The sequence below is a fragment of the Pleuronectes platessa genome, chromosome 12 (genome assembly GCF_947347685.1).
Source record: "Pleuronectes platessa chromosome 12, fPlePla1.1, whole genome shotgun sequence".
NCBI lineage: Eukaryota > Metazoa > Chordata > Actinopteri > Pleuronectiformes > Pleuronectidae > Pleuronectes > Pleuronectes platessa.
In genome coordinates, this window is record NC_070637.1 from 25,084,302 (window position 1) to 25,107,421 (window position 23,120).

The following is a 23,120-nucleotide window of genomic DNA, read 5'->3' on the forward strand; positions in this document are numbered from 1 at the left end:
TACTGGAAAGTGTGTATGTGTGTGTGCGTGTGTGTGTGTGTGTGTGTGTGTGTGTGTGTGCTTGTGTGTGTGTGTTTGTGGCTGAGACCAGTAGCATCACAGACTAAACATTTTCATTCACACAAAACAAAAATGAGAAGAGTAGGAAAATGGCAGTTTGACAAAGTCCACTTTCATTTTCACATTCCGTCCACAAAACCCCCCCCCCCAGATGTTGTGAAGCTGTGATTGGAGCAGGTTGTGTGATCAGAGCTTCTCGTGTGTAGCTGCTGCTTCATTCTCTTCCTGCAGCTCATTAGCAGCAGCGTGTTCCTCCCAGTTGGATAAACCTGACACCCGAGCTGCTGGGCGGCAGCTACATGTGCCAGCGTGTGCTCCTCAGACACCCTCGGCTGATCACAAGCACCACAAACAATGTCCCGGTGAACACCTGAGACTCTGGGAGGCGGGCCGGCCCGACACCTGAGTCCTGGCTCGGCGAGGGCCTCTTCACGCCAGCTTCTCCGCGGTCATCCTATCCCGTCGCTCGGCTGACAGCACGAGCCGGAAGAGGCACCGGGCCCTTTACTCTGATGACACGGGGAGTGACCCTAACCCCACGGCAGGGTGTGGGACATATACATGTGAGATCATCACGTTCAGGAGCTGGTGCCACCGAACGGAATCATTTTAAATAGAGGACACTGTCATTTGTTTACATGGTATCTCATCATTAATCCTTAAAATATTCATATAGTGTCCATTGATTCAGATACAGTGGACTGAGTGAAAGAAAAATATACATCTACATCTTTAGGATAATGTGATGTTGTTAAAGTCAGGGTCTGTCCACTTCCTGATGGCTGCGGTCCACCTATAGAGGGCAGTAATGAGGACGTCCACGAGGAATCGAACTCGGTCCCCTGTCCAGCTTCGTGAGGAGGCCTCTAGATGTCTTTATGCCAAGTTCACAATACTCTCAGAATACATATGAAGCCTGACTGTGTGTGTACATGCAGGGCATCATTACATGAGAGCACATACTGGGCGTCCATTGTCTCCACAGGGCGACCAGCTGTGGATCTGTGACACAGAAGGATGAGGAGTCTCTGGTCTTCTGCAGACGTCCTTTGTCCCGGCCCCGCTCATTAGGAGTGGGGACTGGCCCCCCTGCTGTTTTGAGACCCCCACACACCCAACACATACAACTACACATGTGCACATATAACATTCTTTGAACGCCATACTACCTCTTTGGTCCGATGTCAGATGGTGCTGATGACGATGCTACACCTTCAGCTGGTCTCACCAGTTTGGGTCCATCGTCCAACGTCGTCATTGTGCGTTTGCTTTTAATTTGTTTTGTTTGCTCGATGAATGAAATAAACATATAAATGAATAAAGGAACTAGTCTTAAAGGTTTTAAACGTTAATCTAAAGGTTTGTGTATAATTTGTCCAAAACAGACTGTAAATACCCCACGTGTTGTTTGAATGTGTCATAAATACCTTCAACTTTTAGGAAGTGAACTCAACTGAACTGGTTTGTGCTGCTACACATGACCTAGGGTTCACCTTCCTGCACACAGACACACACACACACACACAAACCTTGATGAAATAAACAACCTGGATGTGTGCGTGTGTGTGTGTTGTTGTTGTACTTTGTGAGAACATTTTGAGCATACACCCTGACCCTTCAGTGTGAGGACATTTTAGGAAAGTGAGGGCATTTTGGGCCGGTCCTCACTTTCTCAATTTACTGTTTGAGGGTTAAGACTTGGTTAGAATTAGGTTTAGGTTAAAGTAAGGGTTAGGATTAGGATTAGGATTCGGATTAGGATTAGGGTTAGAGTTAGAGTTAGGGTTAGGGTAAATTAAGGGTTAGGTTGGCTCCTTTAGTATGCCAATAATTGGGAAACTTGCAATATTACAGAAGCAAGAGGCAAACATAGGCCTCATTAAGTAATAAGCAACATGTAGTACTTAATTTAAAAAATATATATATATATAGAAGAATAAGAATGGAATTATCATAATATGTACCGGGTAAAAACAAGAAGAATATGTACAGTGTGAGAATACTATACATTTACATTGAAACTTGTGGTAAAGTTTTGCCTCCCCTTAATACCTCATTATTAATAAAGTGCTCAATTAATCCAAAATCCAAAATTATAAGTGTGTGTGTGTGTGTGTGCTCCACCTAGGATGACGCTGTGTCACCGCTGAAAGACGTAGCCCTCCTCCTCCCCCTCTTGCCCCTCCCCCTGCTCCTCCTCCTCTTCCCCCTGCTCCTCCTCCCCCTGCTCCTCCTCCTCCTCCTCCTCCTCCTCGGTGTGTTCAGTCTTCTGCGCAGCTTCAGCCCGGAGCCGCCGGAGAAACGAGGAGAAGCGTCGCGTGGATGTATTGAGAGTTTTTCCGCGTGACGTCGTGTCGCCGGAGGGAAGCCGGGGCTCCTCGGAGGAGCAGAGGTCCGCACGCGAGGAGGAGAACCCCGCCACGGAACTGTGAGTAGTCCTCCATTGCTCCTGCGTGTCTTCACCTCCACACACACACACACGAACACACACACGCACACAGACACACACTCGACTTTAACCTGATCCCCTGACGTACGCGTGTTACCGAGACGCTGCGACACGTCCAGAGTCCGGCTGGTGAAAAAGGTGACGAGCTGGGAAAGCCACCGTGAAACCAGTCGTGCAGGAGTCCACCAGTAGGAAACACAATCAACAGGTCAAAGTCAGCACTCCAGTGGTTTCACTGGTTTGAAGTGTGACGCTGCGTCTCTGTGTTTGTGTCTCTCACTAAGTGATTAACTGGGTCGTTTCCCCACACGTCTCTGTTTGTATTTCCAGTTTAAACTGTTGTGTTATTGTGAGCTAGATGGATGTTTACTGGGAACACTGGTTGTGTTTATTAGCTGTGTAAATAAGTGGGATCAGACCTGGGAGCCCAGTGTCCCTGAGGCCTGAGACACACCAAAACAAACAGACCCCTCAGGTTCTGGTTGAAGCCGGCACCTGAGAGAAGCATCCGGCTTTCTGATGTTTACAGTAACTTGCGTCTTCATTCGATTCCCTGTGGTCGATGATGCAGCTCCACTTTCCCCCACTATCCAGAGAGTGAAGCCAAAATCTCCTGAATGCCGCCATCTTGGAAGTTCGTAGCCAGCGTCTGTGTGGTAGCTATGTAGCCGCAGTAGTCGAGTCAGTCTCTTTCTACCACATTAAATACCTAATTTAAATTAAACTTATCAGAAAATTTAGCCATGTCGGCACTTCCATCAAGAAAAGATCAGAAGAATAACTTCAAACACTCAAACCAGCATGCCGGGACAGTAGGTGGCGCTATACCCAACATCAGCGATCAGTCAAATACCAAGAAGAAGAACACCGCGGTCCCAGTGATAATGGGCGGAGCGGGCGCCACTGAATCTGGGTCAGCTGGTACGTTGGTAAAAACCCCAAGTGACACCATTAGCATGTGGACATGAGACAAATGACTCAAGAGACTTGATGAGTCATGGTGTGAACGTCCTGAAAAGCACCTGCACGTGGACGGAGTGACTCACCGGACCACAGATCCTTTCCTACTAGAACCCGAGTGAAGCTTCCTCCATTAGTCGACTCCTCCTCTTCCTCCTCTTCCTCCCTGACACCACACGTGCTCGGCATCAATCTGATAAAAGGTTTTAATCTGATGAGCAACATTTTCCAGAGTTCGGCAGATGTGTGTGTGTCAGCTCCTCTGCTATGTTTAGACATTTAAAGTCTAAACCACACGGTGGATCTGCTGCCTTCCTCCGACTCACTGGCAAAAATGAAAAATGGGCTAATTTCTGACCACACACAGTGAAAACCATGAAGAAGATGATAATAATATTAAGAAGAGCACAAGGTTTATTTCACAGGAAGCAGTCGGACTTGACTTAAGTCTAAATAGGGACGTGACCCAGTTCTTGCACCACGAATACCAAACCCTGGGTATCTTATCTCAGTTCAGTGTTTTGTTTGTTTAGATTGTCGTCCATGACAGCCGCTCTTATTGTCCTTCCATGGCTAATCTCTGATATGACTCTGTATCTGCCTGGTCACTAGCTTGTGATATGAGTTGAGTGTTACGCGTGCCTTGTGACGAGTGGCCTTGGATAAAGGAAGTTAAAATGAGTAATTCGTGTCTTTAGCGATGAGCTGTTTTTTTTTATTTTAAGAGATCTAGTTCCAGTTGCTGCTGCGGTGGAGAACGAGATGTTGGGTCTCGGCCAAATTGGGCGAGCGAACACTCCCTCATCTCATCTCAAAGTCATTTCAGCCATTCAGACGAACACTCTGCATAATTAGTCAGTAATGTCTCCACATACCGGGTCACATGCCTTCTCCCTCAGCTCAGGAACAGTCAGTCAGCAGCGAACCTGCGCTTTATTGTGAAGGACACGCTGAGACCATCACAGGAAGTGGGATTCACCTGTTGATTAAATCAAACCTGTGACCTTTCCACCGTCAGGACACTTCCTCTTGAGATTTGTAATAACAGCCATCTACGTTGGGGGGGGGGGGGGTTCTTCCATCTTCTTCCTACAACAATTGAAGTCGGCTTTTCATTAACTAATGAGTGTGTGTCTGTGTGACTTTGCTGTGCAGCAGATTACTGGCGGCTTCTGTTACTGGTGAGAGACTCTAATCTGGTTTCCCACTCTTAACGAACGTCCAATGTGTTTCCTGTAAAATATTAATATTGCGTTTTTTTCCGAGGTGTCGACTGAAGCGTTGGGTAATTTCAGATTGAGAGTCCCGGCTCCTCACCGCTCTGTGTTTCATATCAAGCATTTCAAGGTCGCTCATTTCAGCACAGCCCCATTGGGAGAACCTGAAGAGACCCACGGGCGCTGCTAATTATGGGGACATTCCATCAGCGCGGGACTATAACCACATTCTCATCGTTCATGTTGACACAGAAATGTGAATATGACTGTCACACACTTCCAGTTTGAAATGACATCTCACAGCAGAGAACAGTTCTGCTTAAAGATCTCTTCTGATCATGGTACCGGCACCGGACATGCCTCTGGTACCACAGGAAGTACATTGACGGGTAATCTGTGCTCCGATCAGGTTTATTAAATTCATCCAGATAAAAACTGCAATTTCCTTTTCCCCCAAAAAAATCACTTCTTCTTAGCCGCTCCACAGATGAATTCTAGATTTATTCATCTGTGTTCCTTCTCAACCTGGACGTACTACATGATAGGGGAAGTCTTTAGTTTCATTCTCTGTGTATTTGTTTTTGAAAGGGGTTTTACCTGAGCCGGGGGGGGGGGTCGTTGTCTGAGGTGTGAACTGTAGTGAAACCTCCTGGGGATGGAAGGCCACACTGTTGTGTATGTGGCTGATAGGCAGTGTCTTCACCCTCCTTCTCAGCTCAGAGATGGTTTGGACAATGGAGACTCACAGAAATTACATTCATTGCATTCCCAGTCAAACAGAGACATCCAGGAGCTACTGGTCTCGGCTGCTCCCACCATCATCGGTTGTTTCTTTCTGTTTGGAGGTGAGTGGGAGTCCGACATGATCCACCTGCTCTGTCCCCGTGTTTCCTCTGGCGCCAGCAGGAGAAACGCTCCTCCACCACATTCAGCTTAATTCATCAGTGGGACAGCAGACATGGTTCAATACCAGCATCACTCAGCTGGTGTTACTGGTGCTGGTGCTTTGAGCAGCTGGTTTAAGGCGGAGACAACCTCTCTTTGACTGATGTGTCATAGTTTCGTTAAAAATGGGACGTCGTGTGGATGAAGTGATTCAAAGTGGGCTGGATGAGAAGATGGAAACCAGTTTAATCTCTGTACTTTTAGTGAATTGAATCTTTTAGCACCAACTGGAATCAGGTTGACATCATTGTATCTGAACTGCACCCCCTACAAGGTGTTCTCACCAAGCTCAGCGGGTGTCAGTCACTAAATGGTTCCACTGCCTGTGTGCTAACTGCTCGGTGCACCACAACGGCACATTTGCAGTTTCGACACAAATTGTAAAACACAACGTTTGACCAAGACTTCGGTGGAGACACATCTGACAGAAGGTTCAACTGACAGTTCCTCTTGCCTCACGCCTCGGGTGCAGAACCCGGCTGAACACGTTCCTGGATCAGTTAAGCCCCAGGACGCACAAGTATGAAACTTATCTTACAAAATAAACTGTGCAGAAAATATAGCATTTAATATTACATTTTACATTAGTAAATTGTTTATTTTATTAATTCAACATCTATATATAAAGCTGTAGTTATTTTGTTTTTTTAAATGGACCAATAAATCTGTATCATAAAGTTTTTACACCCTAATATCAGCATCGGCAGCCGAAACTCCAAATTGATCAGATCGACTCTCAGTAAACTCTCACATTGGTTTATCTCTGCAGCTGAAGTTTCTCAGCTTCCTGTGTTTGATGATTAATCTCTTTCACAACATAATGACCTGCATTTTCTTTTTATGCCCAAAGAGGAAACTGAAGTCAGGACCAACTATAGCACCTCTCGTGTCGGTCCTATGATGAGATACTTAAATATTTAGATTTACAAAAAAACAACAAAGTAGAAGTTACTCAATGATCACGCTCAGTCAGATGATCAACTTCACAAACAATGACTCTGGGAGAATCCAGAATCCAAATGGGTGTTTGCTAATGTCTGAAGTAACGGCTCTTATTGATGTGCTCGGCCGCCGCTGCTTTCCAAGATCCATTAAAACCGGCTTACAGGGATATAGAGCGGCATGTACACAACTAATCCATAATGCTGCAGCCATTTTACCGACATCAGCAGCTCCTGATTATGGTAAATACATGAGTTTTAAAGTCTTTAATGCTTGGGCGGCGGGGGGGGGGGGGGGGGGATAAAATCACAAAGTATTGCCTATGATGACAACACACACAGACACACAAACACACACAGCATTTATTGTAAGTGATACTGTAAAAGCATTACGCACAGTGTGCAAAAACCTGTCTGAGTGAAGTCAGACAGGACGAACTGGTTGTTCTTTGAACTTCTTTGGAACTCGAGCATCTTATGAGATTAAAGTGATTCATCTGTAGGATCTGACACGATCAACGTGATGATGTGTTAAACAAACTTCTTCAGATCAGGTATTCCTGCCAGACCTGTTCCACAGCCTTCCTCCCTTCTCCCTTAGTTCACCTCACAAGTGGAACCGGGAGGTCCCGCTCGGTTTAAACCCTTTGATATACAAATACATACAGAGAATGGATGCCATAGAACTTCTTTTAATATCTGGGTTTGTCACTGATAAGTGAGAAATATCACAAATAAGTAAATCTTCCTTGAAATAGCTGGAAACTGAAGTCTTGCGAGTGGTGGAGGAGAAGAAGAAGAAGAAGAAGAAGAAGAAGAAGAAGAAGTAGAAGTGAGTTCCGTTAGAACTGGTGTGATCCCTCCGCCCAGGACTGTGATGGATTGACTGTACTCTCTAGTTTTAATGCTGTTGTGCCACTCATCAGTCTGAGTTGAAAGGAGAAGTGCTCGGGGGTGTAGACGTGCCGTGGGAGGAGTAATTTGATGAAGGGGGGGAAATGAGCCATGGAGATATTAGACACAGAGCGACTGTTTGGAACCAGAAGTCGCTGCGAGTCCTGGATTCAGATCAAAACCACATCTGAGACGTTAAAACTCCAAATATTTACCTCGGAAAACAGACTTGATGAATAATTTAATCTTCTGCAGGTTTACAGTAGAGGCCTTTTTTCTACTGGGGGCACTTACAACTACCTGTAACTTAATGTGTGGCCCTTGTCTCCCGGTCTGATTTTGTTTCCACTGTTTCCCGCCCACTTCAGAGACACGTTCCTGGGATTACAGTTCAGCATGACTCAGAATGGGGGGGGGGGATTCTAACTAAATCCGGTGTCTGAGTACTGCAGGGAGAATAGAGTACAACAGCTCATCTGCCACCAACACAGTTCAAAACACAGGATATGGAGCTTAGCACTGCCAGGAAGTGAATCTCAAAGTGCTGGTGTTATTTAAATTATATTGTCATAGGTACTGTAGACTGCACGGTGTCAGAGCAGTGTTACCAGTATAACCACACTTCCCCCCCCCCCCCCCCCAGCAGTGTTCAGGTACTTCTGGAATCCAAACTTCTCATGTCGGGGCAAAACTTTATCTAGCTATTACACCGCCAAGGGATTTGTGCCCCTTTCCTTTTTTTTGTTTTTGTGTATTTTAGCAGGATTTCCCAAAAAAGTACTGATATGAATTCCACAGAAGTTGGTGGAGGGAGGGGACGTGGACCGGGAAAGAGATGATTCAATTTGGGTGCGGTTCCAGTTATTTTTTAATCACTTTCTTTATCATTGCAAGTACATTTTTATGCATTTTCCAAGGAATACAAATTTAGTGAGCATTTAGAGGAAAGCTATTTATGAGTGTGCGGTTCCTGTTTCATAACAAGGAGAAGCAGCCGCACAGAACCTGGAGGGATTCAGATGATGACGCTCACTGTACGTCCCTCCTCTGTGTGAACTGCTTGGAAGAGATGACACAGTCTCGATGACGAGGAGGAGGCGTCTGGGCTTTAGCAACAGGATGTGACTGTTTGGAGACGAAGGTCACAGATCAACCAGTGCGCCGCCTCCCATTGTCACCAGCACAACAAACCAAGAGAGGTGGTAGAGAGGAGTTTTATCGTTTAATATATTCTCTGGTTGAACCCTTTTTATTTGGCTGACGGACACGTTTAGATAGATAGATGGATACTTTATTAATCCCGTGGGAAATTCAGATCATCCAGTAGCTTGTACACTTAACACATCACTGACATACATACATAAATCACATAAATCACATATGGAGAACAAATCTACAGATACATGAATGGAATGCAATGATGTGATTGTGTCAGTGTCCAGTAGGAATGTGTTCTTGTGCTGCTGGAGTGGATAGTACAATAACATATAAAATGTATATATATATTTATATATAAAAACAGCAGAAAAAAAAATAATATATAAATATATAAGAATATGTAGTTTACTCTCTTTTAGCAGAGTGTGCACGATTGTCTGGACTCCTCCCTCTCCGCCTCATCCCTTCTTCCTGCCCTCGGATCCTGAGGATGTGTCACGAACTTATTTAGCCATTTATAGTTCATAATTCAGAAGTAATAACTTCACAGGAATCAATCAGATTTCCTCAACTTGTTACAGGCTGTTTCAGGCCCATCATTTTTTATTCTATTATCTTTTAAAAGATAAGACTCTCACACGCACTTCATGATTTACAACCTGATTATTTTTTACATGATTTTGATCTTAGTTGAGAATAGATGCATATCCACAGACGGAGCTGTGACATATGAACACGTCAGGATCCTGTTTTAGAGATGTGGTCATGTGTGTGTGTGTGTGTGTCTCTCATTGTTTCGTGCATGAAGAGGTGTCGACGGCGAGCGGGGGTGTGGCTGCATCCTGCTCACTCTGTTGTCTGACAGGAAAATTACGACTTCATTAAATTGATTTATTATCACAGAAACTAAGGCTGGCCAAAAATAACAATAGCAATAATTCTCATCAATAGAAATTTAACAAATAAACATATCATTATATATATATTGATGTGTTAAGCATTGTGCAAACACATAATTGATCTACCTCAGAGTTTAAAACCTCAACTTTCCCTCGGGAGCATAACTCTGTCTTAAAACTATTTGTATCAGCTGATATGATTTTGTTTTTCTACCTTTATCATTTCTGGTTTTATCTTCCAGCCCAAAGTAAAGTTGAAGAAGTTGTATTGTACGCAAGTGCTTAATAATCAGCATTTATGGACTTCTTCATTTTGTAACCATGATTTATCCTATCACTTAAACACTTCACTGCATTAGCTTGACTTGCATTAGTGTTAACCACACCATTGTGTTTGTTTGTGCGTGTGTGTGTGTCCTCCCTGACTCGCGCACACTTCCTGGTCTACCTCGCTTTCCCTTACAAGCCATTTGTATTAATATTTTTTTAAATACTTGGTGACTCCCTTGTCTTTATTAATGTCTTTCCTGTAATAACTCTTGTCACAAGTTTCACTCAAAAGCTGAATTATCATGTTGATCATTGCTCCGGCTAATATGACGTCTTTTGACCACTTAACCCCGGCTCTCTAACCACGGCTCTACCAAGTGTCACTTACCTGCTCACCACCAGACCTCAGAGAGTCAAGCTTAGCTACTCACGGCAAATATGTCTGGGCTTACATATCTGCTAGATGCGTAAGTGGTCAACTGTCCCTGGAACTGGTTAAAAGGTCGGTTAATGGTTCATAGCTAGTGATTTATAAGACGCTAGGTGCTCAAGTCAGGCCCCAGACGAGGAGCTGGCTCCATGTTCAGCTACCACGGGGAAAGTATTGCTAATAACACAGAGCTTGATATCAGTGCGAGGAATTCACATCAAGTTCTCCACAGCTGGTAATCTTACACACTTTACTCACGCCGGTGGAAAGCGTACGGCACATTGTGTAGCCTCAGTTGTGTAAACAGATCAGATCACACTGTGAATCAAGTGTCAGGACTGAACAGGGTTTGTGTTCTGCATTAATTGAGCGTTTGGCAAAAGACAGCGACAGCGTTTATCAGCTCAGTCCCACACGTACAGTACAGAGCGTGTGAGGGATGTGAAGCATGTGGCAAGTCTCTGTTGATAATGAAGAGTTCCATTCTAAGTTAAGTAAGTGTGTGTCTGTCTGTCTGTGTGTGTGTAGATGTTTCCTATTTAGGACCTTTTCCAGAATACACACTGACCTTGTCTGGACCAGCAGACCCTGTGGAGACCAAAGCCTGAATCATCTCCGAGGTCCTGGTGGAGTTCAGGGGTGATATGTGAATTGTGGTTAGTGTTAGGTATGAACTGGTGCAATGCAAAGTGCTTCAAAGGATGTGGATACTGGTTTTTGTTTCCTCTTTAGGACCTTTCCAGTATAAACACTGACCTTGAATTTGGTTAAGGTTCGGGGAAAGGTTTCCGTTTGGCTGTCAGTAATGAATGGAAGTCAATGCATTGTGTCTAGCTCCTTCACAAAACCCTTTTGTGTGTTATTATTTTCAGCTGCGACTTAAGAAAAAAACAAAAACACCCACTCCCATTTTTAAAGGCCGGTGAAATCCTCAGCCAGGCCCACGAGTGTCACTCCAACCCATGAAGCTGGACCTTTGGCCCTTACTGGTGTGAATACTGGTGATGACTGTGGATGTTTGATGGGCAGGTCCCAGATCAGCAGCACAGTCTCTCTCGGCTGCAGCCCCTCAGGCTATTTATGGTTCTCATCTTTCGCACCATGTTGCTATTAGGCCCACATTCCCTCCTGCCAAAATATCCTCCTATATATTTCTGACCCGGGTCAAGCTGTGCTCAAAAATAGCCCATTGGTAGCGTGTGTATGTGTGTGTGTGTGTGTGTGCATGTGTGTGTGACATTCTAACACTGGTACGAATAGGCTGCTTTATTTGCATAGTGCGAGTTAAACTGCTTTGCGTTGTGCATGAACGAACAGCCAGGGAAAACAAAATGCAAAGGACTTCTAGAGGTAACGCTGTACTGAGCAAAGAGCCGGTGAACCAGAACAGCTGAGCCTCTTCTGTATTCCTGGGTGGGGTGTGTGGGGGGGGGGGGGGCAGTAATCGTTGATGGAAAACATTGATTTATTTGTGTCTTCAGAGATGCTTTCCTTCACGGGCCATTTGTGAGAGAGATTTATGCAAAAGGCTCTGAGAGCATCTCGAGCTGATTGTATTTTAGCATTGGGCGAGGCGACCTCTGTTTCTTTTTGTTTTCTTCTGCTTCTCACGGAGGACGTCAGGTCGAACCCCACTGTGGAGTTCAAGAAGCAGAACATGAGTGAAGGACGTCAGGTTAAGTTAATGCTTCTGATAAGAATCACTGTGTTTAGGGCCCGAGCACCGACAGTACCAGGCTTCTCGTTGGATTATTGTTAGAAGAATTGTATACAAGTTATCATGTTTGAATGTACTGCTGATGCAAAGTGTGACTGTCTGACATAGAGGTGCAGTCTGGCACCTCTGAGTTCAACAACAGGACAACAACGCTTTGCAAGAAACCACAGACAGATGCTGTCTAGTTTTCTACTTAAACAGGAAACACGCCTGGAAAGATGTGATGATGAAGATGTTTCACTTTTCTGTATGCAAATGTAACCCTAACCTTGAACCTAACCCTAACCCCGTCGAAGTTGGCTGCGACCTACTCAAAGGTGCGGACTTCCCTTGCAAGTAAAAACTACGTACGAGTGTATGTGTGGTGTTTGATTCGTGAATTCTTACAACATTGATACATGTCTGGGTGAAATTCCCTCGACAATTATTCAGGCAAATGCATTTTTGACGGCTTGAAAACTCACCAAACTTTTCTCGGGCCTGATGAAAATGTACGTATTCTGGAGTAATTTCGAAATGGGCGTGGCAAAATGGCTCAATAGCGCCCCCTACCACGCAGCGATTCCATCTGGGCTAACCGACCTTCAAGGAATTCGGTTAATAAAAAGACACTTGCACCAAATTGATAAAAGCAACATTAGGTAGTGATAGCCCCCCCCCCCCCTCTGTTTCACTTTCCTCAGGGTGTTTTTTGACGTTTTCACCATTTCCCCAGGGGAATAATTAATGGATCAGGATTGATATCTTGGGATGTAATTGAATTTAAGGTGACCTTGGCTGAGGTATGCGCTCCGCTAAGTGCCTTTCCTACTTGTGATGGAGCCGGGGCAGCATGACTCATCTTTGATCAGCTCCGCCCGATCGAAGAGTTCGAGCAGTGGAATAAGGGATGAGGAGTTTTGAAAGGAGGAATACAAATCTAAACTTGATGTGTGATGTGCTCATAGGTTCAACTTCATAGGTTCAACTTCTTGTCAGAACCTTTGCTGCTGTGTTGTGAACAAATTGAAGGTTGGTTGATTTCTGGGGGAGCCTGGAAGAACTGTGGAGATAAACGTATGAATGAGAGTGTGTGCGTTATTCAGTGATATCAAATAAAGTCTATTTTTTTTCATTTTTGCTTGAAACATGACCTGAATAATTAAGTGATTTTAAAAAATATTCTAAAACCTCCTCTGCTCCTCACCTGTGACTCACTCCGTGGTGTCAGCAGAGCAGAGCTGAGAGGAAAACTGAAGTTTGAACCATTTCCCAAATGTCTTACCCACACTTGTTAAAACCTGTCTCCTGATGGAAGAGCCTGCAGGGAGATGGTTGAATGTTTAACCAAAATTCCTCTCGCTCATATCATTCCATTGTGCTGCGTGCACCGTTCAAACACTTCCGTCAAACTACCAGTGAGTGTTTCCTGTGCTTCTTTGTATCATCCTTCTTCCCCCTCTGTCTGCGAGGCCTTGAACTTTGTCCTGAGACCTGGTGTGTCTTCGGTGTTGGACACTTGTCTGCTTCGCTGCGTCCTTATCTGCTGTCCACAGACGAGGTAATCAGCAACATGAGCCTGGGTCCGTGCTGGTGACCTGTTTCTCACTGGTGGCTCTGGGAAGCTTTCAGTGCAGCAGTGTGCACGCTAACCTGCTAAACTGGGCTACTCTGTTATTGTTAATAACTTTGAGCTGCTTTTCCCATAAGGAAAGAAAGCTGCTATAGAAATAATTTGATTGTTCTTTTTATTTGAACTTCTCACGGAGTGTTGAGCGTTCACCGGTGAGCAGGTGAAGATTCACCTTTACACTTTGTAGTCTTGTGTAATGACTGATTGTGATTGTCGTACATTTAGTTGTGTTCTGTGCCTCGAAAGCAACTCGACCTTCACCCTGAATATTCTTTAAACTTCTTTTCAGCATAGAGGTACAATAAGTAGAAACTGCTGAGATGTACAGAGAGCATTTACACTTTTATTATTTACTTTTTTGTTATACCTGCAACAAGAGTACAATCCAGAATCTTCCGATCAGAGTCTGTGATGTCCAGAGACAGAGACGTCACCCTGTTAGCGGACTCCTCTGCTCGGCTCTTTTATCTGGAAGTGAATGTTTCAGGCAGTTTGTTTGCTCACTGTGAAAAGTGATATGCTCCATTATCTGCTCCTTTCTCATATCTAACCAGCACGACCCGCTGGTTAATGATTAATGAAACTCCGTTGTGTGTTTAAAGGGAACTTTCCACACCAGGGTCTTTGGTAACATCCTATTCTGCTGTTATTTCCTTTTATTTATTTAATTTGTGATGTTTTAGCTGTGCTGATTTATCCAATAGAGAGAAAATAGTAGAGTTATTATTGTTTATCAGGTGGTGTGGTGACATCAGAAAGGTTTACAGCATCGAATAACAGCACCAAATCCGATGAGCCCTGAGAGACGGCAAGAACAATGACTGTACTGTCTGAAGCTGCAAATACACAAAAGGAATTTGTATATTTGGTTTACAATATTTACCTTGGATTTAAATTTACCAGCACGATATTCAGCCTCCAGCTCGGAGCCGGTGTTTCATGTCAGACTAGTTCATGTTGTTCCTCAGCCGGTGAAGCCAGGACCAGGATGTCCTCACTTCCGGGTGTAAATCCTGTAGAAGCACAACGTTGTCTGCTCGTGTGCGGATTGTCGAGATGAAATGATGTGAGAGTTTTGTATCACGATTGCATCTTGGAGATTTGCTGATTTTGGATGATGGTGATAAACAGTATCACCCAAATCTTCATGGTAGCTGCAGTAATTAAAGATTAAGATGTAGAAATAAACATCATTTTTAACCCCAGTTTACATTGAAACTGGTCATCGCCCGTTTTTTAATAATAGAAATTATTAGATGGTAGTAAAATCCACATGTATTGTTATAAAAGATCAACATTCAAAACTTTTATAATATTGAGTTTATTATCAAGTAGGATGAAAAAGAACAGGAAGTGGTTAAACTGTGGTGGTGGTGGTTCCCAGCAGCCGTTGACACTCTGGTTGTTCTGTCTGTTTTCAGGTTCAACCCTCCTCCGCTCTGCCACGCCCCCCCCCCCCTCCCCCCCCCACCCCCCCTTCTCTCCCTTTCCTCCCCGGCTCCTGTTCCCCAGAGGACAGAGCTAAGTATGGGGTAAAAGAGCCGAGAGGAGACGCAAGGACGAGACAAGCTGAGGAGGCACCGCTCACCTGCACAGGTAACGTCCTGCTGTGTGACCTCATCCCTCCAGATGTCCTAGTCCACTGTCCACTGTCAAAATAATACTAATAATCTTTCCATACATGCCTTTTAAAGGGAAGGACACCCCTGGTTTAGAACCTTTATTTGTCCTCCTAACTATAGAAAGACACACTCGCTGTCCTTAGACCTGCCGCTGCTCTTCTTTCCTCCCGTCCCCCCCCCACCCAGGTGAGACGCCGCCTCACTGAACCTTCTATCAGGTGGAAACCTCGATGTTCAAACACAGCCTGGCATTGTCCCGTCAGATCTAATCAATGCACCACGCCCCTGCTGCCTGTGATGAGCTGGAACTCTGCAAACAGCATCATAGTCCATCTGGCCCACTGTTGTGGAAAGATCCAAACCTGCACTGTAAACAGTTATCTATGTTTTAAGAGCCTAGCAACAGATTGGAACGTTATAAAGGTTCTGAGGGTTTAATTATTATTTAGAAATGAAGAATGTTCACCTATGTATGGACGTTTTGCCTACATTTTTATTATGACTGACTTATGGTGCAATAATAGAATAAAACTAGGTAAATATTAACCTAAAATCTGCCACAATAAAATATTCAAAATGTGCCGAAGCCTCCTATGGCCAAGTTACAAGTTTAAGTCCGATCTCGAGGCGCATGTGGGGCCACATGTTAATATCAGGTGTGAATGGGGCCTAGGTAGTTTTTTATTGTTTTGATCGAGAGACCCCTACTGGCTGAAGTTATGTATTTAATTGTATATTACGCCCCAAAACACTTTTGAGCTATTTCCAGACCTCTTATACAAACTCTCATACGTGACTCTGGACACGCCCTTAAAGCTCCATGTGCTTTGGTCCACGTAATATTAAGACTTGAAAAACCAGAACAAGAATTCGACTTCACTAGTTTCCAAGTCTTTGAATTCATCCCCGTCCTTGTTAAACAGTGGGTGAACTGGTTTGGTCACTGATCCACTGCTCAGCTCGACCGGCCTCGTTACCACAGACGAATCACACGCCTCCTCTCCAGCTGCAGGTGGTCGCTGTCTGTTCAGCCTCCGCCTGCTGATGGTTAATTACACGTCTGGATGCTGTGGTCTGGTCAACGTGATGTTAGGCGTTCTTCTTTAACCCCTCCCAACTCATTTCCCAGAAGTCCTCTTGTTTGTTTGGCAATACAGGAAAGCTTCATTATCCATGTGCAACAGAGAAAGAAAGAAAAGAGGACCGGGGGGGGGGGGTAAAGAGGTAGAGCAGTGTCGGGGCTTGTCCCCGTTTGTAACACGACACTAAACTATCAGGATTATGTATCATCATCATCATCCTCTGTTGCTGTCACTGAGAGAAATGAGCAAAGAGCAGCGAGGAGACGGATAGAGGAGGACAGCTGGAGGAGGAGAGGGGGTGGAGGAGGTGGGGTAAACAAAGGGAGAGGGAGCAAACAGGAGTGCAGCGGAGCAGGGATGTTGCTAGGAGGCCGAGAGGAACACGATACAGAGACAGGAAGGAGACGGGCGACTGGGGAGGAGGGAAAAACCAGCTGAGCCGACGTTTACCCAGTTTGACTTCTCACATGAGTTTGTTTTCAATGAGACTACATTGGACATGGGGTTTATTAGTATATTATTCATTAGTGTGTGTGTGTGTGTGTGTGTGTGTGATCTTCCACATCATCTCTTTTATCATGCTATCTTTCATGATACAAATCAGAGTGAGATCAATCAGTTGGGCCACAGCCACAGGGATTAATCGATCAATACATCAGCTGTTCACCGAGGTAGTTCATCAGTAACCTGAGGAAAAGTACAGGAGTCCAAGCAGATGTTGTGGCCGCTTCGCTGGCACAATGAGGAGGAAGAGGAGAGAGAGGCCCCGAAAGTGGAGGGAAGGGTAGAAGGAGGGGAAGAGGGGAAGAGACAGACATGAGAGACGGCAGAGAGCAAGTCCTCAGCAGGGACGTGTGATTCTGCCAAAGCAGAAACCCGAGGTGGACTCCAACCTCCTGAAAGACTGTATTGTCTGTGTGATCCCAGCACTCTCAGGGATTAAAGTTCTCAGTTGCTGTTGCAGATTTCTGTCAGTTGGATTCCAGAGAGGCTGAGGTTCAAGTTCAGGGAGTTTCTGACCAGTAGCAAAGAGAAGGGAGTGAGACCCATGAGCCAGGCAGGAGTATGGCACCTGCAGAGGAAAAATTGAGTCTATCTCCAAGGTAAACAGAGAGTTAATAACCCACACTGGCAAATATGAATACAGCGTGTACAGATACTCTCCCATATCAGGGTCTTTGAGTTATATTAATGTTTATTTTCTGCAGTGAACATGTTTGTTTGCCTCGTCCACTAACACCGACCATCACTCTGCTCCCAGTGACGCTCCACGGCTGAAACCAGTACCGCACGCAAGACATTTAAATATTTAAATATCATTTAAATGCTTCTGCCTCTCCCATGTTTGCACCTCTTATTATTTGCGCAATTATTTTTAAGTACATCGCCCGCAAAACGCCCACCAACCAAACTTCCAATCTGTTGTAATGCACACCACAATTAAACACTGGGATCTTTATCTGAGGCTGTAAAAATGATTAACAGGAGTTTCCAGTAACTGTTTCATAAAGCAGCTGATTTTACAGACTAATCTTACCCCCCCCCCCCCCCCTGTTGAATGTTTTTATTACCGGTTGGACACTAGTTTGATTGTTTTATTGTGTTTAGTTTGCACTGAATCCAGAATGTGAACCTGCTTCTTCTAGTTTGTTAAACCCTCCTGTTCTGTCAGAGCTCTCTCACCCTGACTGGTTCCCTGAGTCTGAAGAATGTGCAGAGAGGTTTCCTGAGCGGCCGGGACAGAGGGGTTAACAGAAATCACAGAGCCAGCAGCAACTAATAAAAACATATCTTCCACTTGACACGTGGTCGGAGGCAGTTCCACAGATTTGTGCCCCGTTGGCAGCAGCTCCCTTCTGAACTGAGGCGGCTCTTACATCACACCCAAGCATTCACCCCCTGATAGGATTGCAGAACATGAGAATGCAGTGAATGGAGGTTGGACCCAAAAAGAATTAACCGATCAGTCGAGAGCTCCAATATTTATAGCAGGGACAGATTGCAGCCCATCCTGGTTTGTTCCCTCACCTGCTGAGTCAGCAGTTCTGGGGATGTAGTAGCTGAACTTGACCCTTGACCTCTCTGTTCAAAGCAGCAGGCAGAGTGTCTTCACAGGAACAAGTGAAGACACCGGAAGACTGTGTGTGTGTGTGTGTGTGTGTGTGTGTGTGTGTGTGTGTGTGTGTGTGTGTGTGTGTGTGTGTGTGTGTGTGTGTGTGTGTGTGTGTGTGTGTGTGTGTGTGTGTGTGTGTGTGTGTGTGTGTGTGTGTGTGTGTGTGTGTGTGTGTGTGTTCATCAAGGTTGCGTCAGGAAATTGTTGCTTCACAAAATGTTTCACAACTCTTCTTCTCCCGTGTGTTATTCTGACCTGCTCCACTTCTGACTTATTCTGGGTCGACAATACAATTAGCAGCAAATCCCAGAGGACGTATTCAGTGTCAGTCAAACAAGACAAAGTTAACTGTTGAAATTCTGTTCATTCAAATATGAACCTTGCATTTGTAGCGTTTCCTTATTTATTGAAATTTGTCCAAAAAAAAACCATTGTTTCATAATCTAAAGCAGGAGAACAGCTGTTGTGACCTGAAGTGTGTTTGTGTCCCTAACGCCCTCCCCCGGTTGTGTGTCTGTCCAGGTGGGTGCAGGACACTGTCATGGCGGTGCAGCGGAGGAGGCTGAAGCTCGTGGTGACGGTGATGATGGTCAACCTCTTCATCTTCATCCTCATCTTCCGACAAAGCGGCCAGGACAAGAACGGTCTTCACAAGGTGCACATCCCCTCCCAGCCCTTCTGGAGCAAGCTGGCCCCGGTGCCGGCCTACTGGAACCGCCAGCAGCAGATCCTGGACTTCCAGAACAATCCCATCCTGGCCTCTAACTACAACGCCTCGGAGCTGCCTGATTGGCTCACTGAGACCAGTCTGTCCACTGACCCCTGCCAGCCGAACCTCAGGGTGACCACTCAGGTGAAGGACTACAACTCGCTCCCGGCCCGCTTCAAGGACCTGCTGCTCTACATGCACTGTCGCTCCTACCCGATGATGGTGGACCAGCCTGACATCTGTGCGGAGCCGCCATTCCTGCTCCTCGCTGTAAAGTCCCAGGTGTCGCACTTTGACCGGCGCCAGGCCATCCGTCAGTCCTGGGGCCGGGCCGGCGTGGTGTCCAACCGGACGGTGGCGGTTGTCTTCCTTCTTGGAAACGCCACCGCCTGGGACCACCACCCGGATCTGTCCAGCAGCCTGCGGGACGAGAGCCTCCGCCACCAGGACATCATCCAGTGGGACTACCGGGACTCCTTCTTCAATTTAACTGTCAAAGAAGTTCTGTTCCTGGAGTGGATCCAGATCCGCTGCCAGACGGCCCGCTTCATCTTCAAAGGGGACGACGACGTCTTCGTCAACACCTACCGCATCCTGGATTTCCTCAAGGGCCTCTCGGAGCCCAAAGCCAGGGACCTGTTCGTGGGGGATGTGATCACTGAGGCGGGGCCACACAGAGACAAGAAGGTCAAATACTTCATCCCAGAGAGCATGTACGTTGGGAAGTACCCCCCGTACGCAGGGGGGGGCGGGTACCTCTTCTCCGGGGACGTGGCGGCCCGGCTGCACACGGTGTCGCACCGGGTTCCGCTCTACCCCATAGACGACGTCTACACGGGCATGTGTCTGAAAAAAGTCGGGCTGGGCCCCGAGAAGCACAAAGGCTTCAGGACCTTTGACATAGAGGAGAAGTACAGGGCCAACCCCTGTGCCTACAAGAGCTTGATCCTTGTTCACCCGAGGACGCCGCAGCAGATGATCCAGATCTGGACCTGGCTCAGCAGCCCGGACCTGAACTGCCAGTGAACAGGGTCCCGGAGGAGAAGTGATAGAGATGTGATCTTGAACAGGTCCCGGACTGAAAGGTGGCAGCTTTAAGTGAAGACATGAATGTTCTGGTCCCTGGAGATGTATCGTCGGCTCCGTTTCTCAAATCCACCACCATAGTATTCTGGCTTGATGTCGAACTTCCTGCTTTATCATGTCGAACGAGCTTTACCCCAAAGCGACCGTGTCTGTCTTTGCGTGCACATATTTATATTTCACAACTATTTATATGGCCTTGAAGAAATGCTTTAACACTGTGTCGGCTCCACGACGGAGCGTCCCAATGCTGTATTATATAAAGATGGAGACTGGAACCCGTGATGTGTCCACCTGGGATCCTCTGTGTGTGTCTGAAAAGAGTGAGAGGTAAAAAACCAATGGTTCAATTTACTGCTGCCAGCTTTAAAAGGAGCTTCCTGGTGAACATCCTGCTAATTGTTGCTGGAAGCTTAGTTTGTGCTGCTACTCCCTGAAGTATTCACTCGTCCCACTAAGAAAACAACTTTTATTTTCTGTTTGCTAATTTACAAAACATTCAGTTTCTCTCTGATTCCTCTAAATGGTGCTCACTTTCTTCGCTTCTCTTTTCTTTTTTTTTTTGATGTATAGTGTAAAAAGTTCAAATCCTTCCGTAGTTTGGAGAAGGGGGAGTTTGGTGGAGGGAACACATGGTGTCAGGACATGAGGGGACAGGAGTCCAGCTCGGTGCAGCTCAGCAGGTCTGGGCCCGACATGGACGGAGAAATCTAAATGCTGGTGACCTCGGCTTCAGCCTCTCGCTTTACACAAAATGAAAAACAGACCAAAAAAAGAGGAAAAGACTCTTTTAAAAACCCAAAGTGCATTTTCAGTGAGACGTGAGGACAGTTCTGTCTCGACTCGTGTTGAATGTTGTTGAATGTCTCGACGTCAGAGAGTGGAACATGTTTTGAACATCACATCCAGACGTATCGGCCCTGATCCTTAAAAAGGCTTCATCTCATACGCTTGTGTCAAATTCCTGTTTTGGAGGAAACGATTTCTCTGCATCTTTTCTCCTCATGTGAGGATGTGACCGATTTAAAATCCTTAAAAAAAGTTGAATCATGAGAAACTCACTCTGGTTTCAGACGTGTTCAGTGATTTGTTCGACCTTCTCTCCAGGAACCTGTTGGTAGAGACGAATGCTTTATTTGAATGTCCCTGCTCGGATCCCCGATGTTTGTCTTCACCACACTCGCTGTCTTTTACTGTCTCCAGGAGAATCATGTCCTGTTCCTCTTACAGCTGCGTGTGAGACGCAGACACACACTCGACACACACACACACACACACACACACACCTCTGTGATGATTCAACGGCCTCGGAGGAGGGGACGCTCTTTCTGAATGTCCGTCTTTACGCAGGTTGAAGCTCTGGTTCTCTTCAGGAAGTCAACACTTAAAATAAGTGGCATGAATGTTGGTTTGAGTCTCGTGTTCAGGTCGAACCTGGTTGTTAGAACGTCTGATGAGAGAGAGAGAGAGAGAGAGAGAGAGAGGGGCTGTGGACCTACTCCTCTGTTAGAGCTCCCCCTGCTGGTTAAAACCGCCCACACTGGCAACTCCTTGACTGAAGACTGTAATACAACACTTAATTTATTGTGTCCTGTTTGTGTGACCGTTTGTTTTGTGGTGACCTGTGTTGGTGTGAGAGTTGAAGAGACAAATGTAAGTTATGACAATCACCGTGTTGCTCTGAAAGGTTTTTTTTTTTTTTTTTTATACGTGTTTTTCTGCGATTACCAACTTACTAGACACTATTTTTGCGTTGTGTGGAAATCTGTTGTCTCCGTGTAGGATGAAACAAACACTGAAAAAATAGGAGACACACAAAGAAAAAGAGCCGGGAACCGAGTGGAGCTCGTTCATTTCCTCAAATTCAAAATCCATTGGTGGCATGTTTGCTCGTCGCTGCAGTTTCTCACCGACTTAGCTACGTGAAATGTTTACATGTTATTAAAAGTCCTCATCATTTATTTTTATAATTTCCATTTCTGTCCGATGATTGGCCCGTTTGTGTTTTTTCATTTCTCCACACACGTATGAAACGTCTTTGTGGATTTTGCTGCCGGGTGTTTTTCTTTGAGAAATTTTCTTCTGGTCTCTATGAACCGTCAGTGTTTCTCTGGGCTCGTCTCCCAGGATGTGTCGTTCTCAGCGGGTACAGAAACTTAAACTATGTGTACATCAACAACACAAGGCAAAAATATACAGTACAAATGAAAAGATGTTAAAAATTGACCCGGGGGGAATTGATCCGATTAAAATGAAACGATATGATTGAAGAGTAATAATGTGATAAAGATACAGACTGAACTTTCAGGAACCTTCAACAAATATCTTGATGATCACAGGATCAAATCTCCTTTGTGACCCACAAAGAAGGTTTTCACATTGAGAATCATTCACTTTCTTTAGCCGTCATTTATTTCTAATATTTGCTTCATTGGTAACGTGTAATTCCTGAAACCTCTGGTTATTGTTGCACCGTCAGAGATGAAAACCAAATCTGTGCCTGATGTTTGTACTGTATGTAGAAGAGTTTCCTTCAGCCATGCTTTTTTTTATTACCTAGAAAGACTTGATTGTTTGAATAAAGATATATTTTGCTGTTTTTGTATATACTGTTCTATGCATTTTTATTGTAATACAAATAAATTATGTGACATGTACTGTTTGCTCGTTAAATCTTTTAAAGCTGTTTAAATGTTATAGTATATAAAATAGAAATGTGATGACACAGTTAAACAGTTGAAGTAACTTATGCCTCTAATCATAGGTTCACAACCCTTTTCTTTACCCATTGTCAACGATCATTAAACAGTTGTGAGCAGTTCAGCAAAAAAAAATCTTCAAGTTGTTTAATTTGAAATAACTTGAAGAACAAGTAGAAATATTATTTATTTCACGAGGAGAAAAACTCAGTTTTCTTTATGGAAACTGCAGATTCAACAATTATGAAACTAAATTAAAT

The 23,120-nt window shown here is 45.1% G+C and overlaps 1 protein-coding gene across 3 annotated transcripts; it reads left to right on the top strand.

Moving 5' to 3' along the window:
- Positions 1-2,343: 2,343 nt before the first annotated feature.
- b3gnt2b (UDP-GlcNAc:betaGal beta-1,3-N-acetylglucosaminyltransferase 2b) lies at positions 2,344-21,222 on the top strand. Of its 3 annotated transcripts, XM_053436473.1 has the most exons (3): positions 2,344-2,488; positions 14,974-15,148; positions 18,892-21,222. In XM_053436473.1, exon 3 carries the CDS (start codon positions 18,911-18,913, stop codon positions 20,102-20,104), a length of 1,194 nt encoding a protein of 397 aa, XP_053292448.1. In that variant the 5' UTR covers positions 2,344-2,488; positions 14,974-15,148; positions 18,892-18,910; the 3' UTR covers positions 20,105-21,222. The 3 variants fall into 3 exon arrangements, with proteins under 3 accessions (XP_053292448.1, XP_053292449.1, XP_053292447.1); XM_053436474.1 differs by lacking the exon at positions 14,974-15,148; XM_053436472.1 differs by lacking the exons at positions 2,344-2,488; positions 14,974-15,148 and adding an exon at positions 15,158-17,359.
- The last annotated feature ends 1,898 nt before the right edge of the window (positions 21,223-23,120 follow it).